Source organism: Echinococcus granulosus (genome assembly GCF_000524195.1).
Source record: "Echinococcus granulosus chromosome Unknown EG_S00032, whole genome shotgun sequence".
Taxonomy (NCBI): Eukaryota; Metazoa; Platyhelminthes; class Cestoda; order Cyclophyllidea; family Taeniidae; genus Echinococcus; species Echinococcus granulosus.
The window spans coordinates 137,158-159,107 of record NW_020170412.1 but is presented as its reverse complement, the minus strand read 5'-3'; the positions used below and the strand labels follow the sequence as shown (position 1 = coordinate 159,107).

The 21,950-nt window shown below is 43.5% G+C and overlaps 3 protein-coding genes across 3 annotated transcripts; 1 reads left to right on the top strand and 2 right to left on the bottom strand. All coding sequences in view use genetic code 11, as the record gives it.

The window, feature by feature from the left end:
• Positions 1–3,636: 3,636 nt before the first annotated feature.
• Positions 3,637–6,616, bottom strand: EGR_04828 (hypothetical protein; the record flags this gene model as incomplete). Its single annotated transcript, XM_024494077.1, has 3 exons — positions 3,637–3,735; positions 5,730–5,845; positions 6,535–6,616. The coding sequence occupies 3 exons, from the start codon at positions 6,614–6,616 to the stop codon at positions 3,637–3,639; spliced, it is 297 nt and encodes a 98-aa protein (XP_024351466.1).
• A 5,716-nt stretch (positions 6,617–12,332) lies between these two features.
• On the top strand, positions 12,333–16,306 carry EGR_04827 (Solute carrier family 25 member 38-A; the record flags this gene model as incomplete). The annotated part of the gene is made up of 6 exons (XM_024494076.1): positions 12,333–12,481; positions 12,530–12,712; positions 13,486–13,658; positions 13,785–14,015; positions 15,222–15,358; positions 16,151–16,306. 6 exons carry the CDS (start codon positions 12,333–12,335, stop codon positions 16,304–16,306), a joined length of 1,029 nt encoding a protein of 342 aa, XP_024351465.1.
• A 497-nt stretch (positions 16,307–16,803) lies between these two features.
• On the bottom strand, positions 16,804–20,527 carry EGR_04826 (Pre-mRNA-processing factor; the record flags this gene model as incomplete). Its single annotated transcript, XM_024494075.1, has 8 exons — positions 16,804–17,126; positions 17,496–17,706; positions 17,807–18,070; positions 18,910–19,107; positions 19,182–19,444; positions 19,953–20,033; positions 20,071–20,200; positions 20,312–20,527. The coding sequence occupies 8 exons, from the start codon at positions 20,525–20,527 to the stop codon at positions 16,804–16,806; spliced, it is 1,686 nt and encodes a 561-aa protein (XP_024351464.1).
• Between the last annotated feature and the right edge of the window lie 1,423 nt (positions 20,528–21,950).

Sequence of the window (21,950 nt, the reverse complement as noted above, 5' to 3'; positions counted from 1 at the left end):
ACACACACACGTGTAAGACAGGCAGAGACTTTCTGGCGTGGAGTGGAGTGAAGTGTATCTCAGGGGTAGATGCAGGCTTTGTAGTGAATTGTTGGTAGAGAATTGTCAATGCCTTCGTCTGCTTAACCAAAAATGCGATGCAGGATTCAGTGATCTAAACATGTTACTCATTCAGTGAACGAGTTGTTGTGTCATTCACCTTAAACTCCACCGAGAGTTATCGCTCACGATTTAGCCTCGCTTGATACGCCATCTGAATAAGGTCAAACCACCTCTGTGCAGTAATTTGCTCTGCCATCGTAGTACCTTTACGCTGTTCTCACCACCAAATTTTGCGAACAGGTTTGTTGACTTTGGGATGGAGTTAACCTCGGCTTGCAACGCATGCATGCTCGAATCACATCAACCCGATTTGTTCAATCAAAGTTTTATGACATGAAGGTGTGAAATAAGGGACGGTAGTCAGAAACACAATGAAGGGTACCCTGTCAATAGGCTGCTACATTAAAGCCTCAAGGTGCACACAAACAGTCCTTTGTCTTTTACCTCCTAAATGGCTAGTGCAATTTTCAGCTTGGAGTTGTACCTGAAACCACACGAAATTCGGCCAAGGAATCGCTCGCTATTGGCGCGTTTGGCGTACTGGAAGGAGTTGATTCGCATGCGAGAATACCCTACAGCATTGCGGGCTCGATTTATGGTATGAAAATGCGGTTTTCAAAAACTTACATTCATTGTAGAAGTAAAAGCGTAATTTTGCGTCGCCTCGAAAACAATGTGACTGTTTGGACAAGATCACGCGCCACGTACCAGAGGATGTTCATGGAAAAAAGGAAGGCTCTGTGAGCAAAAGAAAATGAGGGAGGAAGAAAGCGCGCGCAGAAAGGCTTTGCAAAAAGCTCTGGATTGGCCTAAAATAAAAGGGATGGGGGCATTTTTGGCATCATGGTAAAATGAGAGGGAAAACATAAAATTATGAATTTGTACTTGTCCTTCGAAAAGGTCTTTCGAAAAAGGGCTTTAACAATGTTGCACAAAGTAGAACCATAAGTACAGTCGGAAGGTAGATCCCTCTAATTAAAGATGACAGATAAACCCCAATGATTTTAAGGAAAATTTGGACAGATTGGGAGCAGTCTATTATGCTGCTCGTAGTCACTCTACTGCATTGGGCGTGTTTTGGCGGCTACCTACAAGAGAGGACTGAAGATTTGTAACCCTAACACTGTTGATGAACTGAAAGACGCTGATGGATCCACAAATTTGTCCTTGACACAAACTACATTGTAAGGAATAGCAGTTGCGTTACTGCTAATGACGGGCTTGAATCCCTTCAGCCCAAAAGTAGTCATCTTTAGTTGAAGACGGCAGATAATTTTCAGTTGTTACAACTTGCTACCTTATCTCAATTTCAATCGTTCCACATCCTCTGTCTCTGCTCCATTAGTTATTAATTGAAGTGGACAAGACACCTTTTTGAAATAAATAGATGGAATCGGCGAAAACCTTAGCCTGATTTAAAAGAATTCGTATAGCAATGTTTGCAGCCTCATTCCGTTAATGAGGTTTTAGGTCATTTCCGCTGTAGAACACACCCCAGTCCTAAACAAGGGCTTCGAAATGAAATCTTCCCAATACGTTCTGCTTTGCGGCTATTTGGATATCCCCATCACCTTCCAGATAAGACACCTTAGTTATTTGTGGTTTTCACTTGGAATTACCATAAACAAGGAGGGAGATGGATCCTAGTGTGTGACAGAGACAAGTTTCGGAGCGAAGAGTGAGTTAATTATATATTATGAAGTGCATTCAACTCCGAAAACCCTCCAGCTTCTGCGTCTTGTACTTCCAAATACAGGCACGACCTTTGGACGCACCTATAGCTTTGCATCTAATCTGAGGTAACAAAACATCCCCCTAACTGGTGTGGACCTGTTACTTTGTAATGTGATTTTTTCATGTGTCGAATCACACACGACGTCAATTTCAAAATGCAAAGGGTTATGGAACAGTGAAAATTGGGACAAAACACAAGGGTGAAGAACGGACAAATGCTAGCACTGAATGACAGTGAAACCCATCATCACAGAAGTGCCAATCTACTGAATAAACTTCTGACTGTCTGAATTTTTTGGATTTTATTAAGAGTTTTATTAAGACATTTGGACTGACTGCCTCATGGGACGGATCCCCCTATTTTTCAGGCCTTCCCTGTGACCATCCCACTTGTAGTTTGGTAATCCGCTGTGTCACGCCAAACAATTTGGTTCGGTGTTTCCACCAAACCGGGTTTGTTCGCAAGAATCCAGAATTCGCAAGTTTATGTAGGCGTGATGTCTATCGCCTCTTTCTGCTCAAATGACAAGCAAAATACAATGAAATACAAGTTTTGACAACTCATCTCTTCATAGAGCCATTTTGGTTAAAATGGCAACCTAATATTTTGTAAACTACTTTGCTTACATCTGCCAACAAATAAGCAAGTGCTGCCCTCCTTGACTTCCCCAGAGACGAAAGAAGATGTAATACTCATGCAGAATGTCCACTGACGACGTGGAGTAAGGCTTGGGGCCACTGACATATCCCGGAGGCCAGTCCGTCCGGCAAATGTGCAATGGCGGAGCACCTAAGTCACTTCCTTAACAAAGCTTAGTGTTGAACAAACATGCAATGTATTATACAAGTGTTTGAGTAGTTCAGTAAGATGAGTGGGCCAAGCCCCATGAGTAGAATAGATGATAAATATCCAATTCTATGATCTGTCCCTGATAAATCAAATGTCTCTAATTGTCTTCTCCACTCCTTCACTGTCTGTTAATACTAGATTAAATTTAGTTGCTTTGTAAGTTTGGATTTGGTGAATTCAACTTCTTGGGTGTTTTGTATATGGGCTATCATCTATTTGGGTAGCAAGCGAGCACATTGGACCGACCTCGTGACTGAGAAGGCGTCCTCATCACCAGTAAGGGGGCAGTCTCTGACCTCCTCCTAAAGAGTTGATTACTTGCGGATCCTACATTACACATTCACCTTTGAATCCAATGAACTCTGACAAATAAAGGAAACATATGAGAGTCATGAATTGAACTGCCAGTCAAATAGTTATGGTAACTAGGTCCGGAGCGTAGTTTATTAATCCATTCACAATTCCTCATTCCCTAATCACGGATTCCATACTGCTTAGCATGTCACGCTGAGATAAGTTGCATAGTTTGTTTTACTTTCAAACGCCAACGGGTTTGAAATGTTATGCTGTCGTTGCTTTTCCCTTCTACCTCCAGGCTCAGTTGGTTTGGAAATGCTGGTCGGGGGGAAACAGCATTTGCAGTAGCAATGTGAGATTTTGAAAACGGCTACAGTATTGCGGGTGCAGCAGAATTTGTTCCCGCTCTCGAAAGTCAGTCAGGCCTTCGTGGTAATGCGGTTGGACCAGTCTGTGGGCTTGCCACCCAAACTGTGTAGTCAATCGAGCGTGTATTACGGAACAGCGCAATTGACAAATCATACGTATAAGTGATCAGGTTGTAAACGAGCAGTTATATAAAGTAATTTTTAAACTCGTGTTATCAGTTGACAAAAAATGCTTTCGGCACATCACACATCACCACATTTGGAATACATCGTAGTCGAATCAACTCACTTTGCAAGTGAAGCAACTCGAGCCCTGGCCAAAGTTACAGCAGAATCTGCGGGACCATAAGAGCGTTTACTGTTAGCACGCAGAGCGTCAGGCGGCTATGGCCATGGTGGGAGGGCCTTTGCGATGGGCAAACTAACAAACAGCGAAGAGGTAAGGGACCATTTGGTGCGTCAATTTGCTACACAACCATGTCCACTGATTCAAAAAATTGAGCAGTCTTTTACCACTTGCAACCCTATTTTCTCTATTTCATGGCAGTACTGAAGACTATAACAAATATCCATCAAGGAAGGCATTTAAAGTGCACAGGTGTGCAACTTCCAGCTATACAAATCAACCAACATTCTCTGTACTAAGCTTTCCTGCTCCACGTCCTGCTTGTAGAATGTGTTAACTCCCTTCCCCTTTTCGTTTTCATCGAGAATAACTGTGACTAAATTAATGAAGACGAGAATACTGCTGATGAAATCAAGTAACCTGAAGATCACAGTATGGCGCATTGTGCTTTACCTGAAGACAAAAGAAGTAATAATGCTGGGGCAGAGAATGATTTGTCGACGTACGGCGTGGCTAAGAGGAGGTTAGTGTGGCCTCCAGCTGTTCATCTGACACGTTTGCGTGTTTGGCGAAATTCGCTCAACATGCACATCCAGTCGTTTAATGTAGCCTTTCAGACACTAAATTTGCCCAGCATCTATGTACCACCGGTAAGACAGTATTTGCTTGTAAGAAACACAAAGCAAGGGTCAAAGGTGTAGACATGAAGCAAGAGTGACTTGTACCACTTGGCTTCTGAGTGCCGAAGGCATAAATTCCATAATAGTATAGAATTATGTAGTTCAGTTCAGCTAGTATCCTCTATCGACTGGCCTCATTAGATGCTCCATCCATTCAAAAGGGACATCATAATGAGTCCGATGGAAATGGAGGTAGGTGGACGAATTAAGAGCCAACAAATGCATGCACTAATTCATCATAATTTCATCCATGAATGGTAGGAATAATCCCAAGTGATGGTCAACTCACAAGTACAAATAACTTATGGCTGTAAATGATGGTCATACTGCCTGAAGTAAAGGGAAGTACCTAATAACAGTTTCATGGCACCGCTTTTTGTGGGAAACAAACTTAAATAGATGGAAGCAGTTCACCTCCAAGTCCATTTCCTAACTATTTTGAGGTTCCTACAAGTGCATGTTTGGGTGGTGACCTCTACCCAATACACCATCAACCTGATGCCACTCTGAGTAATTTATTTCGGATGAAAAGGTGAAAGTTGTCGCTATAATTGTGGAACCCTGATTATTTATTGGAGTCTCAGTTGTGGCTTGACAAGGCACTTAAGGATCACCCTTTTTACCTCCACTGGGTAGCATGGTCTCCGGGCCATACCAGTAGCCCACCTCCTTCTTCTTTCGTTCGTTGGGATTGCACATTCCTTCTTGGTGTGGTGACCCCTTTTGCATTCAGGAAGTCTCGGGGCGATATTATATTTGTTCTAGAATGACTGAGGCTAGCAAATGACTTAACTGATTCGACTGCATCTTCTGACAAGGCAAAATTGAATCGTTTGAGATTCGCGGATCTCGAAAGGAACTTGAGCGGTGCGTGTAAAGCGCAGGCAGCTAGCATGGTGGAGTGGGACAAATGCAATTGTATCCCACCTGCGATAGAGAGTACACCCTCTTTACCCATCCACGTATAACGTGGATGCTGACTTCTTCTTCATTGTCCTCAAAATTAGATTTCAGCTCTGACTTTATTTCATCAGCCTTGAGTAGCGCTGTGCTCTGTACCACTCCTGAGGACGAGAGAAGTCGTAAGGCCTATACATGCACTACCAACTCATAGAAGAGCACTATGCTGCCATTAGCATGCGGAAAACACAAATTTCGGTGACTGTATTGTCGATGGAATGCTGCACATAATGAAACAAAATGCAAAATCACCGCACTACACATTTACGTCTTCATGCGTGGCAGTCAGGTAGTGCCTTGTTAATACCTCAGGAAGAGTGGTTCATTCCATGCAAAACAACTGTCGTGTCATGCAATCTCTCGAGACTTGTCTGATGTTGAGCTGGGCCAACTTTGTGCAAAGAGCAGTCGCTGTCTTCGTGCAGATGATCTGGGAGGCTGTGTGCCTGGCCAGAGGCGTGCGCTACCAGATAGAGTCTGCAAACCTCAGGGACTGAAGTGGCCACGTCTGTAAAGAAAAACAGTCAAAATTAGCGAGATACTGCAACTTTGCATTAATAAATCCAAAGAAATGTAAGAATGTTTGTAATTTCGTCTAACAGCATGGTCTCCGTGTCACACCAGCAGCCTGTCAGATCATCTGTAGGACAAGAATACCTTTTGATTAGATTGGATGGTGAGTCTATGGTGTAGATAAATAGGGTGAATGCTGAGATGTGTAGGCGGTAATGTCCTTCTTCCAACCCCGAATCCAAACCTGTCTTACCAGAATAGTTGTGCCAATTTTTCCACTGATCAACTACTCAGGAGTGTTTGCGAAACGACTTCCTTGAAAGCTGGTGAGTGTATTATATTACTGACAATTCGGTCCTCTGTGAGTATAGATAATCGCCCCCCAGTCCATAAGGCAGGCATGTAGAAGAGAAGCAGAGCCTTCTGGGTGTGGAGTGTAGCATGTCTACAAGATGTAGGGTGGGTGGTGAATCAGTGGTAGGGAACCGTTATTATGTTCATCCACTTGATAGCCAAAATGTTACAACAGTCTTTTCTCAACACAGTAGTTGGTCCGTCATTCAGCCAGTCAGTCAACCAGCTAACAATCGGAAGAAATCCCTCCTAATAACGCACTTGAAAGCAGTGCAGAATGCCTGCAGCTCCTCGAAGTGATGGATTTGGTATCAGACTACTCAGGCCTACGCCGTTGTAACTTTGCTGGGTGGTCTGGCCTCCAAGCCATTTTGGTAGATTCCAAGCCCTTCTGAAAGACCTCGAAAGCCATTAAGACGGCCACAAATATTTTCACGTGCTCTGCTCCACATGTTCTTCTAGTTTTCTAAATTTGGAATGGTATTTTGGTCATTTCTGGGATTAATGTTGACTATATTTGCAGAAAAGTGTCGAAGTTAGCATAAGTCTGAACTAATAATAACGCTATGAACTTGCAGTGGTAAAGTGGGAAATGCATTAATGCCATACAGAGAGCTGGAGATTCTATTGGTATGACCCGAAAACCACGTCACCGAGCGGAATTACAGTCTTCGGAGACTGAGGTTTGCACTCAATCAAACGGTGAATTGAGCGAATTACCTAGCATTACGTAGCCCATTTCTCCTTTTGACAGTAGTCCTCATCACTTCCCTTAGCCAACATCCCTCGTCGATCAACACAACGCAGAAGGCGTTTTGAAAACTATCACGAAGAGGCCACTCCAGTCATCGAATTTGGGTGCAAGTGAGACGATATTGGACCACGAGGTCACTGACCTCTCCTGGTAATTCAGCTGGATCTGGAGTTTCCGCCTGTCTGGGATCGGTATTGTGGATACTGCCAAAAACTGAATGACGCCTTACATCAAGGCGGTAAGAATATCGGCCCAAAAGCTGAGTCTTTTAATGAAGAAGAGGGTTGAAATTAGTTTGATTAAAGTAAGGTCTTGCGTCCACACAAGCTCCACCACTTGAGGGATCCCCAGACATAGTGGAGTGGTAATGGAGGTATCGTGTGTTCATTACATTGACACCTTAATAGAGGTACCGCGGACAGCTTTGTAACAAACTCTTCCGTATGATTCATGGCTACAGCTACTATTGCTCCAGTTGTACTGGCAATCCAGCAGAACACGGGACTGAGGTAATTGCTGAAGGCAGATGTCATTTTCAGCCCTCCTGTTAGGGGTCGGCATGGATTCTCCCACCCACAGTATTCGCTTTCTTGCCTTCATGCTAAGGTTTACCATCCAGGAGTAGAAACCAGGATATTAGTAATCTTGGATCGGTTTACGTGCGCTGCCACCACTGTAGCACCCTGAGGCTTTCCTGAGGACGAAAAAAGCCATAATACTGCCACAGACTATATATTGTCGGCGTACAGTAGGTCGAGAGGCTACTGGCATTTCCAAGGGGTCACGCCGCCCAGCAGAGGTACAAAAGTTGAGCGTTAGTTGCCCGCAGAAACAAAACAAAGAGTTAAACAATAAAATCACAGCATTAAACTGCAAAACGCCTACTTTTCAAAGAAAAAGCCTTACATCAAGCCGTTCGCCCGTAAACAGTCGCCTCATGCACCTTTCCTATTCAAAGGGAACGAGCCACAATAGCAGAAGGGGTGTTCGCAGCTTGCAAAATCAAGATTTGGGCGAATTGCCCAACTTTTAAATGCCAATCAGACAGTCAGTTAGTTGACGACTGGGTCAGTAAGTTTCATCTCAATACCTCCCCTTATTGGTGAAAAGTTAGTAGCCTTCCTTAAACGAAAATGATGAATAAGCTAGATGCTGTATGAAAACACTGTCAGACCTCAAATGCTCGTTAAAAGCTGAATGGTATCGGGCAGCAACTTTCTCTACTTCATTTATTCGAAAAGAGCCATAAGGATAAAACTGAGTGAATTAGCAGCCGTGGTTGGTCTTGCCTTGGCAGTTAAGAGGCATAAGGCATCGATATCTTCGATGGCTCTGTTTCCTAGATGCACGGATCTGATTTCCCTCGTTGTGCTGCGTCTGCTTCCACAACATCTCCATATGCGCAGCAATCGTCCGCCTTATTATTAAGTCAGATCTCGTTATAATTCGGTTATAAGTGTAAAGTGATCGAAGCGAAGCATTTTACAAGCCACTGTCTACTGAATGCACCCAGGAAACACGTAAATGCATCCCTCGTTAATGCTTTAAGGCATCTACAGCGCTAAACCGATTGGGGCAGTGACCTTAAAGATCAATTTTCGACTGACATGGCGATGATGGCGATGATAAGTGCACAATTCAGGTCGATTCGAAACGTTTAGCGTCAAGGCAGTGAATCCAGCTGCTCTATCTACAACTTCAATGGAATCATTTCTCCATCGAATAATTTTATCTCCTTTGAAGGACTTGCGATTTTACAGGAAGCTCCATTTGGGGTACCATAGTAGGGTCCTTAATTCTGTGGCTGATCTTCAAAACAAAACTTTAAGAAAGGAAGGTATCTGCTACCGACGTTAGTCTGAGAGCTTTCACCACAGAAGGGCCATCAACTTAACATCGAAATTTGATAAGTCCTCAAATTCTAGCACTATGTTCTGTGATGAAGCAAGGTGACGTTTTAATGAATGTAATCCAACCTTACTGTGTACTCCTGATATCAACAATTTACATAATGTCCTTCCTGTATACTACCCCATCAAAAGGGATTTGGATACGGCATGCCCCGTACTAGCATTTAGACTGGTTGCTTTCTAGATATCCAGAACGAAGCCAAAGTGCGTACTACCACTAACAAAGTAGGCAGCATTACCGTATGATGTCACTTTCCAGCATCCCCTTCGATCCCCCTTGGGATCGAGGTCAGTTCACGAGTGGGTTGGATGTGCCCGAAGCAAAAATGTAGCCACAGCTATCTTGCGAGACGAATTTTCTTGAAAAGTTTACCCAAGCCATGTCCGTTTCGGTGAAGGGGCCACAGGTGCTCCGGCGTTGTACTACCACGAGGTGGCTTGGCCTCTGAATCATGCCAGTAGCCCCGAGCCCCACTATGCATCGACAACACGCATTCTGCCGGAGTATTGCTTTCTTTCAGCTTGAAAGAAGTCTTAGTGCTGTACAATTACCAACTTACGAAAGTACTGGGTATATAAAATGGTACCCTAGAAGAAAATTTCGTTTTTTTGAGACAATTTTATTGTGTATTTTTTGTACTAGTGAATTCTGTAGTAGGACGCGCTTATTTTACCTACCTGCAGGTGGATTCCCATATGACGGGCAAAAAAACTATATCAAGGTAAGTTTTGGGCTTTATTGGGTAAAATATGAAAAGGCGAATCACTCATGTCCAAAAGCATCCCTTTGTTTGTTTTTTTTTCAAAAAATATTAACTTTGAACCTAGATCATTAAATTTTCTGGTAAACACACCTAAAATTTAGTTTAGTTAGGTGTTTAAAAGAACTGAAGGCTCTGCAATTGATGAGCTGTCAAATCTGACATAATGCTTTTCTTTCGCTTGGAAGCATTCGTGCCATAACATTGAAGTGATACTGGCCGTGGATATTGTAAAATGTAGTGCTCCGAAAAATCCCCGAAGACAAAGAAAGACATAAAACTCGAGGAGAATATGCATTGTCCACTCACTGAATGATCCGAGGCAACTGACATAAATCGGAGGCCAAACCGCCTGACGGCAGTACAGTGACGGAGCCCCTAAGTAGCCCACTACCCAAAGCGAGAGTTGAACAAACAACTAAACGGTTACATAGCTACCGATTTCTGTCCAATACCCGAATTATCTTTCTTACAACGTCTTTGGTTGAAGCACACCAAGACTACTGCATGGTCAGCAGACCACTTTACCCAGCTGAAGGGCAAAAGCGGGGCCTTATGCATCCCTGAAACCAAAAATAAGGCGTTAAACAATTAGATAAAGCACTATATGTTTGTTAGAAACAATGAGTTTCGTCCACAGTCTACCACAGTATTATATTAAATGTTAATTGCTTACGAATTTGATAGACTTCCTTCTACCGGCGAATTTGATGCACCGGATGCAATTGCGCTGTATTCTGAGCTTATTCTCTCTGTAATTTAAGTTCGTGAATAATCTGGAACTTCAAACAGTTGAATACCTAAATTTGCTAGCCCAAATTAGTCTTTTTGTCTTTTATTGCATTTATTAATGTGAAACTACAGTGACCAGTATTTTTGCAATGTGTAATGGAATACGTGGGCGATTCAGCCCCTGGATTCATTTAGACAGCACAATCTAGAGTTCATACACGGCTTCTGAGTCCTTCTTCTCCAATATTGATATGAACCGTTCCGATTTCAGAGAAAACTCGAGGGACCACATAACTCGACCTTTATTTTGTGTGGAATGAACCACACGTGGAAATGTGAAGGTGTGGTGCAGTGATTCTGCATTTTTTTCGACAATGTGTTTAATTCCCTTGACAATTCGGTTGTGAAAATTCATGCTTTCAACATGCTAAAGGCCCTCTAGTGTAATGTAATACTTGTTTTATTTTGATGTACCTTTCAGAGAGGAGGTAAGTTACAATTTGAATCTGGTGACAGAGTTAGCGTCTCCCAAGTCTGGGACCGATTGTGGTTCCTCCCCTCCCTAAACTTTGTACCTGCTTTCCCGATCCACCTCCCTCTAATAAATATGTCAAAATTAAGTTGACCAAGTTATTCTAAGAGCACTAGGAACAGGGAAGAGGAAACCTGCGAGTCTTGCCCTACAGTAATACGACGGTTGTTTGTCTCTCGGTTTTGGTGAGGAGAAACTTTTGAGCTGGCCTTTGTACCACGCCGGGTGGGCTGGCCTTCGGGCCATGCCAGTAGCCTAAATACCTTCTTAGTTGCCGAATATATATATATATATTCTGCCCTAGTATTATGTCTTCTTTCGTCTTCAAGGAAATCTCGGAACGCTATACTAGACATTCCGTAAGTGATACATGCGATTCCATATCAATTTGACCTATTGCTACCACGGTAAAGATTTAAAGGGCCACGATAGTTTATCCACTTTTTGTGCAATTTCGGAAGTCCGAAAGAGGAGGAAAATTGAGAAAAATAACTAACTTCTCTTAAAATCCCAACTTCGTATACGAAATAGCGTTTGACACAAAATACCTACGACACTTTGTAATAATCGGCTGTTATTTAAAAAAAATTTTAGCGACAATAAACATATCAATTTTTTCCAACATATTCGCATGCTTCTCGTGTCAGACATTATCATCATTCTGTAAATAGTTGCAATTTGTGGCACAAATCATAAAAAATATAATGATTTACTTTTATTTGGAACCATGATCAATCAATGAGATTTATGTAAACAATGTTCTCTTTGTTTACAAGCACCAAAATGAGGTCAAATAACTTGTTCAACGATCGTTTAGACACGCCGTATTGGTTGGTCTCGTTCTTTGGTCGTCTATTCGCGCCACAGCTGACGCGTGGTTTGATAGTCTTCAGCTGGTTGTTGGTACTGCCGTTTCGTATCTGCTGAGGGAATGATTTGAGGTTTGCACACAATCTATTAACAACACAAAATTTTTGCTATACTTTGCAAAGGGCTTTGGCATATAAATTTTGTTTCATCAAAATAACAATAGAAATAAGCTTCATTGGTAAGTTTATTTTGGTGAATGACAAGATGCATAGTGACGTAGTAGCAGCTCTTTTAAAATTTAAGGGAGATTTGGCTTTACTAACAATAATGCTTGACTGAAAAGCCTCTCGTACGACACTTAGCAACCTCGATGGTTTTTGTCACTTTAAGGATTTTATGCCAACTCAGGGGTTCTATTAGGCAATTTGAAGATCAATTGTTTTGCTCATCCGTTGTGCCACTTATGTCATAAATCCTTATGCCCATAAGCTAGCGAGTCTCAGTCTTTGTATGATATGAAAGCTTTCTGGCGGTCTCCTTGGCATTTTCATCCGTCACTATACTTTCTTTAGGTTTGTATAATCAAGTAACTTGAATGTTTTTGTCTTTATAGAAATTTTTATGTGCTAATGGCCAACTCGAATAGCTCTGCTTTCCGGACCAAACCTTCCTCGTACGTCATTCTTGTCAGTAGTGTTTCAGCCACTCTGGGTGCAGTAATTACTCAACCCCTCGATGTCATCAAGACCAGACTCCAAGTTCTCCCCATTCTCAACATGTGAGTTAACCTGGTGTCCTTTTATGATCACTGGCTTTGGCTTTTTAGGCGTTCGAGCGTTGGCGTCCTGCGAACCGCCAAATCTCTCTGGTCCGGCGTGCCACCTCACAATCGATGGGCTCATCGCATTCGTCTCTTCTGGGCGGGTACGGTGCCCTCCTTGTGTCGCACTGTGCCTGGTGTCTTCGCCTACTTTACCACTGTTAACTTCTTCCAATCACATCTTCCCAGGTGTCTTCATCAAATTTTTTTCCTCCGCATTTTCCGAGTCACTCTTTGAAGAAATAGTAGGGGATTTAGGTCCGTGGATAACTTTATTATCAACCCATAGAAGGGCTAGGAGGCAGAAAGCCTAGATAACACGAGAAGGACTCACGTTTCTTCCACCGCAATAGTTGGACCGTGACAGAGTAGAGCCCTGCGCTGTCAAGTGTAGTGCCTCATACTTCTTTTGAATGTCATCCTCGGCGATTTTAACGTTTGCCTCTGTTTCGGCTGCCATAAGGTAAATGTATTGGAATCACCCTTGAGATGAAACGGTTCTCTTAATTGTTTAAAGGCGAATTTCTACTTTACCAATGTTATCACTAGTAAAATTCATTGTCGAGACTTATTTACCATGTTTTACTGAGGACCGGAAGATGTTATGTTGCGAGCAAATCTCATTTTCCCAGCGACTCTGGAGGAATATTTGCCTGAAAGCTAAAGTTCATTTAGTAAAAAACACAATGTAAGGTTTCTTTGCGGACTCAGGTTCTGCACAAATTCAGTGATTTTGTATACCGTACTGTATTTGAACTTATTCAAACCCTATTCTTCGTTGTTGATCAAATTATTGGCCGAAACAACACGATTTCGATAACCATTCGCTATTGCAGTTTCTTACAAGTTCCTTCGCCTACCCAACATATCGTCCTTTCACTCCTTTTTGATGCACTACTAGCATGGATGATGGCATCAGCGCGAAAGACACTCCTTTGAACATTCTTCTTTCCGGCTTATAGGTGTGGGTCTTCTGCTGTGGACGCCTTCACCTTGGGTTTCACGAGCCGCTGTCTTGTGGGGACCCTTCTCCTTCCCTTCACCGTCGTAAAATCTCAAGCAGAAGCTGGACTGACGAGAGGACGTTCCACGTTCTCATCCCTTTGTTGGATCTACTCGACGGCTAAGTGGCGAGGTTGTCTCTTCTTGACTGCTTGTTTGCATTCGTTTTGTACTGTTATGGAACTGTCCTTCCCTTTCAGGCGTTCTCGCCTCATTACGGTGTAAAAGTGCCCATTTGTAATGTTCTTCCCTTCTTCAGGAATTTACAGCGGTCTTCTACCAACTCTGGCGCGTGACAGCCCATACTCTGGTGTCTATCTCCTATTCTATACTCAGTTCAAGAATCTCGTCTTGCCAAGTACGTCTACTGTGCTTACTCGGGGATCATCGACTATTCTCTGGTCGGTACCATCCGATAGTTCTCTCAAATCGAATCGAGCGGCTGACAGTGGTGGTGGATTTCTTGTTCCGGCAATAAAAATTGCTTTTGGTACATTCGGAAAGCACGAGACTGTTCAGCTATCATTGTTTTGTGGTGTTTCCTGTAGTTGTCATCACGATCACGACTTATCGACAACGGAGCCTTAATTGAAGTAATGCACCACGAGCCCGAGGGATGCTTGGAAATTGTTCCACAATAGCTGCCGACTATTTTCGGCTGGGGAAGACATGCTAATGATTGCGAATGCCTTAAACTATCGTGTTTCGCTAAAGGTTTGGTTCTATCTTGAATTTAGTCAAACAAAATGGCGTTATATAAAGATACTACTGCTACATAATGTTGAAAGTGGTAGAAGTCTGTGAGTTATGGATGCTACCTACAGCCGCCATCGTGACGTTGTAGACTGACTAGTCAGCGCTGCTATTTTTCGATACTCTTCAGTGATTGCATCAAGTGTGATGTTTAAGCGGATATACTTGAATGTCTACGAATTTGGATGATCGAGGAATGGGGATGGGCAATAAGCGACTTGAATCGGACGGCAGTTACGAAAATTCCGCTTGAAACGCTCGTACTTATTACTTACGATTTCAACTTGTGTCAAGAAGCCATCAACCCCATTCATTATCAGTTTCAAGCACTTGTATCGCGTGCTGAAGGGTAATAGTCGGTCGTCGAAGTGCTGCCTCAGAGACTTCGCTGTCTCGTAGATTTTGTGGTAGTATCAGGTTACAATGTTGATCAAACTCTGCCAAACCCAATTTGCGACGCCAAAGACAGATTTCCCACCCTACGAAGCGAAATTCACTTGGAACAAGTCTTCGTGCTGTCTGAACGAGGAATCAAAAGTCACACTATTGTCACATCATAGTGGAATGCCGCTATCCTATTGCCAATGCTATCGGTTGACGGTGCGGCTGACTAAACTGGCGGAGTGGAACCCTCTTCCGGGCCAACATCCCTATCAGCTTCAGCTGCTGCTCGAGTGCCAATGGATTTATAACGGTTTCGGCTGCGCAGCCAACGGATAGAATGTTAACATCGTCGCTTTAGATAGTTGTCCTATTTCCTTTGATTCAAACCACGATTAATAATTAGCTAATAAATATTCACGAACGTTCCTTTCCCATGTCTGCGACTTAAGATGAACGAGCAGCTGCCTAAGCCTCCAGTTGATCTGGCAGGAAGGTAAAATGAACCAGAAGCGTTTTTCTCATCTTGCCTTCACAGCTGTTTACATTGCGCTGTCTTAAGGCGATACCAGCTATACCACGGCACCTGTACACACTCTCAGCGCCTGCGCACTTCTCGCCGCTATCTGTGCCACCGCAGTCACCCAACCCGCTGATGTGCTTCGCTCCAACCGCCAGCTCTCCATCTCCGCCATTCCGGTGCGTTGCTTCTTCTTTCACCATTATCATTCCATCCTTCTGAAAAGAAGGCAATTTTAGCTACGCTGCTCAAGCAGCTCATGGCCGTTGCCCCCCACGCTTCAACCAATACATGGAGGACTGGAATACCAGCAATATAGGCGGCGTAAGCAGGGACTCATGCCACCGTTGCCGTGATGTAACCGTAGGAAGCTGATAACAACGACCAACGGAAAAGCAAGAACACAGTGGATCATTTGTTTACTTCCGAAGTAGCAGTTAGTTTATGGAATTCCCTCAGCAGTGCTTGCATTGAAAGCTTTCGGAAGGATTTTTCTTCCTCAAGTCATAAGGAGGTTCAAGGATTTTATCTGTAGAAATATCTGAGTTAAATTTACTTGCCATTTTAAAGATGAACATCAAGGGCCTTAATGTATATTCCTGTGGGAGAATTTTCTCTAAAGTCTAAGCAATAATTTTCCTTTGTCGCAAAAACCACATCTTCCCCAAGAGCTTATCGTATAAGCAACTTGACGTATCGAGTAGTTGTTGTGCGATTGGAATTCAGCTTTTCAGCCAATTTGGTTATTTACACATTTCCTTTGTTGCGAGGCGCTGCATACTTAGGCTTCAACTATAGTGAACATTTAGAAGGCCTTGAATAATTTAAATTCGCCTTGCTGTCAAACCTATTGGCAATCTGTAAGGCCACGTTGCCTATCGGTGGAAGTTCTGCTAGTTGATTGGTTCGCTTCGGCGATTGGTTGTCACTCGGGCTCGCAATGTGATCGGATTTTTGGGGAAAATTTTCAGTCTACAAGCCGGATTCCTTGGACTCAAGTGCTGCGAGAAACAATTCGGGTTGATGGAATCACCGGTCTATGGCGTGGCTTCTACCTCCGACTGGCGCGACGCAGCGTCTTTGCTGTAATCACGTGGACCCTCTTCGACAAGATTCCCGGGGCATGATGAAGCACCCTGTCTTTTGCAGAATACATAGGATTCTTTCCGGTTTTCCCTTCGTTCTCTCAATTCGACACTTTTCTCCGTCCACACACCTAGTTTCCTAAATTTTTGATGACTTTAGTAGATACCTCACCCTTTGATACGTGAAACTGTGGATTTTTTAATAAAACCAAAATTTTTAGACCATTGCAGATTTACGCTGTTCTCTCTCTAAATTCGTGGTTTTAAATTCGAAGCACCACTGAGAAAACTGGAATACCGGAGACGGCCAAATATATGCCTCACGTCAGCAGGTGATGACAACCGTGATCATTCCCTCCTTATTTGTCTCCAACCCAGACTCAGAACAGATACTTCAATCACCGGAGTATCGGAAATTAAGGAAGATAAAAATAGGAATAGGCACACACCCGATGTTAAAATTTTGACACACCATCGCGACCGCTCACCTACTGAGTAAATGAACGAATGGTTCTGTACATGCATAAATCGTGGTAATTCTAATCCCACAGTTTGATGGCGCCGTCCCATCCCGCCGAGACCACCTTGGAGGTCTCATGAGGCAGCCAGGCGAGATCGATACACACCGCGTCGTGCGCCTTCCACTTGGTGAGCAAGCGCGTTGTCTTCCACTCCCATAGGTGGATCAACCCATCACCGTCACCCGAGACAATGTAGCGCAGGTCCGGCGACATATCTGGCGTGCAAGCGTAGCCCGAAACCGTGTGGCCGCGGAAGAGCTTTTTGCGCATCCGCTTGTAGCCGGCAAAGACGTTGAACACCACTATCTGGTTGTCTAGCGACTGACATAATAGGTACTTGCCTATAAGGGTAGGAGAAATTACAAAGTTTTCAAAGGTTCCTATTTGGGTCTTCCAATGCGAGCCCCCTGGCCCTGCCTTTTGTTTGATAACAAACATGCTTCCCGACTAATATGCCTCATCACGTCTTCGGGGAAGATTCCGGTGCTACATTGAACTTGGCGATTAGTAGATATATTTCAAAAGAAAAATAGTCACGATTTCAGCAAAGTAAAATCAAGTTAGCTACTGAGACCGTGCCGGGACCTGGCACTCACCCCGGTATCCTGTTTTGGACTACGGCTCGTGGTTTTCTCGGGGTATTGGGGAATTATTGTGGAATACACACCTGGTACACCTTACACCTTATAAATCCCTAAAAGATGAATTACCATTGGGCGAAAGAGTGACCGCAGGCATGGAGTGGAGGGAGGGATCGGCGAGGTACTTGAAATCCACAGGGATGTCCCATTCCCACACACGCAACGACTTGTCATCGGAGGTGGAGACGAAGCGTCGGTTGTTGTCCACAAACGTCACCGTGTTGACTGCACCCAAGTGGCGATCGTATTGCTGCACCACCTCACCGCTGCGCACATCGTACTGACGTAGAAATGAGGAGGAAATTCGTGAACTCATTAACAGGACTTCAAAACATTGATAAGCATGATGATATTTCTACTAGTGATTGGGAAGAACTTACACAGAGGATCTTCTTGTCCGCGCATCCAGCCAAGAAGAGATGCTGCTTGTCCTCATCAGGATTGAATTTGACACAGTAAGCCACCTTTTTCAGATTAAACTGACCCGTGCACTTGCCCGATTCCGTGTCCCACAGCTTGATAAAACGGTCGTAGGAAGCAGAGAGGAATTGCGTGCCCGCAGTATTGAAGGTCACGTCACGCACAGCCTGCCGGTGGCCCATGTAGGAGCGAATTAGACGACGGTCATGGTACAGCTCCCAGAGCTATATAACAGAGGAATAACAAACGTAGGCACAAAACCCGGTATCACTTAAACAACACAGAAGGGAGACATCTCCTCCGCAAGACTCAATCTGTGAGACTTTACAACAGGAGACATCAAAACCGGGTATTAGTAAAGACTCAATACAAAGAAGTTTCATCGATAATGCACCGACTACTGCCATGGGATTCAGTGTGATAGAAGGTAATAAAGCGGGAATGGAACTGATCAATTTAGAGACCGTAAACCAAATTTACACACGGGTTTTATCTGAAGAGTGGATACCTCCCGCACTTTATGAAAGACAATAACCCGAATGAGTGGTTAGGAGACATGTAAATGGAAACGAGATGATAATAAGGGATGAGTTTACCTTAAATTGTTTTATTAAATGGAATTTGGATACAAGGTGAATATTGCAATGGAAAGCGATCGGTATAAACATCGTTTAGCTCTAAGCAAAAGCCGGAGACATGAATCCACAAAGCGCATTTTGCAATTAGAACTATTCCTGAATTTGAAAGTTGTTTCAAGGTGATGAAGAGCCATCGTACAAATCAGCACTTCTGTCTTGTGAGTGGTTAAAATACACCCAAGTACCTCCTAATAAGTGTGGAGTTCCATAAACAGCGCTCACAGTGGGAGAAACGGAACCATATAGTAGAACGCGAGCCTCGCCAGTCTCGCCATTCAGCCCAAACTCCAGATTTACGGACTACGTTTATAATAAAGCCACATTCAGGCTAATTCATCTTATTATGCCTCCATGGGTAACTTAGACCTAACGCAACTTGAGATCAAACGGCCGGAAGGTGGAAGCTGGAAAAGGTAGAGACAAACCTTGACTTTACTGTCCATTCCAGCAGAGAGCAGAAGATGGCCAGATTTGGGAAATAGACGAATAGCAGACACTCCACGAGCGTGTGCATTGCTCCACTCGTGAATGAGTCGTTTGGGTAAGAAGCAGCGTTCTGGTGGTTCTTCTGTTGTCAAACTGACACCAGGGATGTCGTGAGGTGGATGCAGGAAAGAGCGGCCCTGAAAGGGATGAAATAGAAATCAGCGGGTTGACACCTACGAAGAACTGTCTAACAATTGTGAAAACGATCTACCTGGTAGTCTGTGGGTGTAGAGATGTGCAGAGTAGACTTCTCTTCACTCATGGGTGCCTCCTCCACACGCTTCTTCTTAACTGCCTTCTTGGCCAGGTAAGCCTCCAGGTAGGCGCGGTCCTCATCCGAGGGCACGGAAATGGTAACCTCGTCCTTGTACTTCGCCCAAGGACCTGTGTAGTCTTCACTCGAGGGATCCCAATTGTAGGCGCGTGGACGTTTCTCCCGCTTACTTGTGCCCTTCCGCTCCGCCACCGTCTTACCTATTAAGAGCGATAACATTTAACGCATGGAATGGGTAGGGTGAACGAATTATCAAACGTGCAATCAATTTTTCTGTTATGTACACAAAATAGTTCGGAGAATCTAATTAGCACCAAGGCACATTAATATTAATGTCTAGCCTCAATACAAGAACCACAGTCATCATTCACTCCTCAGCGATTACAATTTTAATCATTTGAATGAATTCGTTCACCAGTATTGCGACATTAGTACTGGCATGGGTGGAGCCATAGTAGTACATTGTCAATTAGTCAAAGTACCTTGGAAGTGCAGAATACAGACTTGCTAAATGAAGATTAGCAAAGTGTGAAGGTACCTAACGCGAGCAATCTGGTGTCGTTTAATAGAAGGAACGAAACCACGTATTTCTTAACCTCAAGGACCTAGCAGTTAGCCCATCAAGTTTTCAAACCCATAAAACTCATATACAAAAACAAAAACGAAGCAGTATGGCAAGTGGGGTAAAAAAAGCAAATGAATAATTACCTTCCGAGTCATCAACACGCTCAGGAGAGCCAACAACTTTGCCTTTGTTAACACCAAGAACGCTGGGATCGTCGGAATAGCCTAGACTTAGATAAATTGATCAAAAACTAGCCCCTACCATATCTCATAAAGGTCCGATATTGATTCTCAAACGTAAATGTGTTAATATTCGTTGGCTCAACCAAACCTGTGAGCATGTTTTTGGGTGCCTTTTGGCGTTCTGACGCAAAAGGATTCTCAGGACCAACCTAAAAAACGTAAATAAAAACCGACGTCAAGATTGCTTTGTTAAAACCGTACTCAACAGGATGCCTATCGATATATAGAAAATCAGTAAATAGAGAAGACCGATTACATACTTGAGGCGCAAATAACTGGTCATAGCGGGGGTTGTGTATCAACTCATTTGAATGCGGATCAACGGGAACGAGCTTGAGGATATCCTCCTTTATTTCGACCGGCGCTGTTGGATTAACACTTGGGATCAAGGAAGAAGATGCAATTAATCTTGGTGAATTTTGTGGGGAATCGGATTCGCCACCCGACGAGCCACCGTAGGAGGCTAACGCATCCATCCTGGGCTGAAAAGTGCAAGTCTTGTGAGCTATGTCAAAGATCCAACCTCATTTGAGTAACTTAAACAATAGCAGACGCTTGCAAATATCGACTACCTGTTATTATCGAATACACAGAATAAAAATTGTGGGTTGAAATTATTCTAGGCCCCCTTTGTTCATATACTGCTTGCAAAATAACTACTATCTCTATGAAATCAAGCATGCATATTAGCCCCGAGTCTTTGCTGAGACCATAATGGGTGGAGGTGGTATAAATGTAATACGATAGTGGTTTATCCCACGGTTCTGGTGATGCTCCACTTTTGTACCGTGAATTAGCCCCCTTGTACCTCACTGGGTGGGCTGGCCTTTTGGGCCATGCCAATAGCTCAGACACCTCCGTGCTGAATATATATATTCTGCCCGAGTATTGTGTCTTCTTTCGTCCTCAGGGAGCCTCGGGATGCTGCATAAAAGTATGTACCAATGGAATGGATAGGGTTTGGCAGCTACTATGATGACTTTGCAGCCACGTTACTTAGCTGACTGAAAGTGTAGTTATGGTGATTGGAAAGCTCAGTTAAGCAAATTAACATCGTTGAGGCATATTTTTAAGCCGATCACTACAACAAAATCAGTGCGCTAAAGCAGCTTGGGAACTAGCAATGCCATTTTCTCGGTTGTTTTGCATGTTAGGCATTAGACACCTACATCAGAGCCGTATTTTTGAATCTCTACTGCATTAGGAGTTGTACCATATTAGTAGCTGTTTTGGCGAAATATTAGGTTAGTTTTACTTTGCCCAAGACCAAACCATGTTCTACAATAGGGTTAATTTGACAACCTTAAAAACATCGGTTAATTTCAAAGCCACTTGATAGCAAACATGATTTGCGGGATTGTGCAAGCTTAGCGTCTATGGTGCATGCAACCTTGCCACTTCCCTTCCACTCCACTATCGCCAAGCTTTTACCTATGTTTTATACTGTCATTAGTTGCGTGGAGGAGATGTAACCCGTTTTCGTAATTAACATCACTAAAGGTATCACATGCAGTCCCATAACAAACTTTCCCAAATTGGTCACATACAAATGCTCTTTTCATGGGGTAGAAAACAAAAATAATTGCAAAAGGTAAGAGACATTTTAACTCCCTCGCTACGTACTTATGCAAATCTATTTGCCGGCAACGGTTTCTTTTATTCCGCAACGTTAATGTTGGGCGTCTAGCAGTGGAGATCTGATTGATTGTACTTTTGGTAAGGACTTGATTAGTGGTGCCATAAAAGTGGATTTTTAAGTCGTTATTGTGTTTGGAATAAGCTGAGCTGGAAAAGAAGAGCATATATAAGTCACACAAGCATGAGCTAGGGGGCCGTTTGGAATGTGCCGCAGAATACAAGCATAGGCTCTATGGACCAGAGCGGCCTCTCACTCTAGCC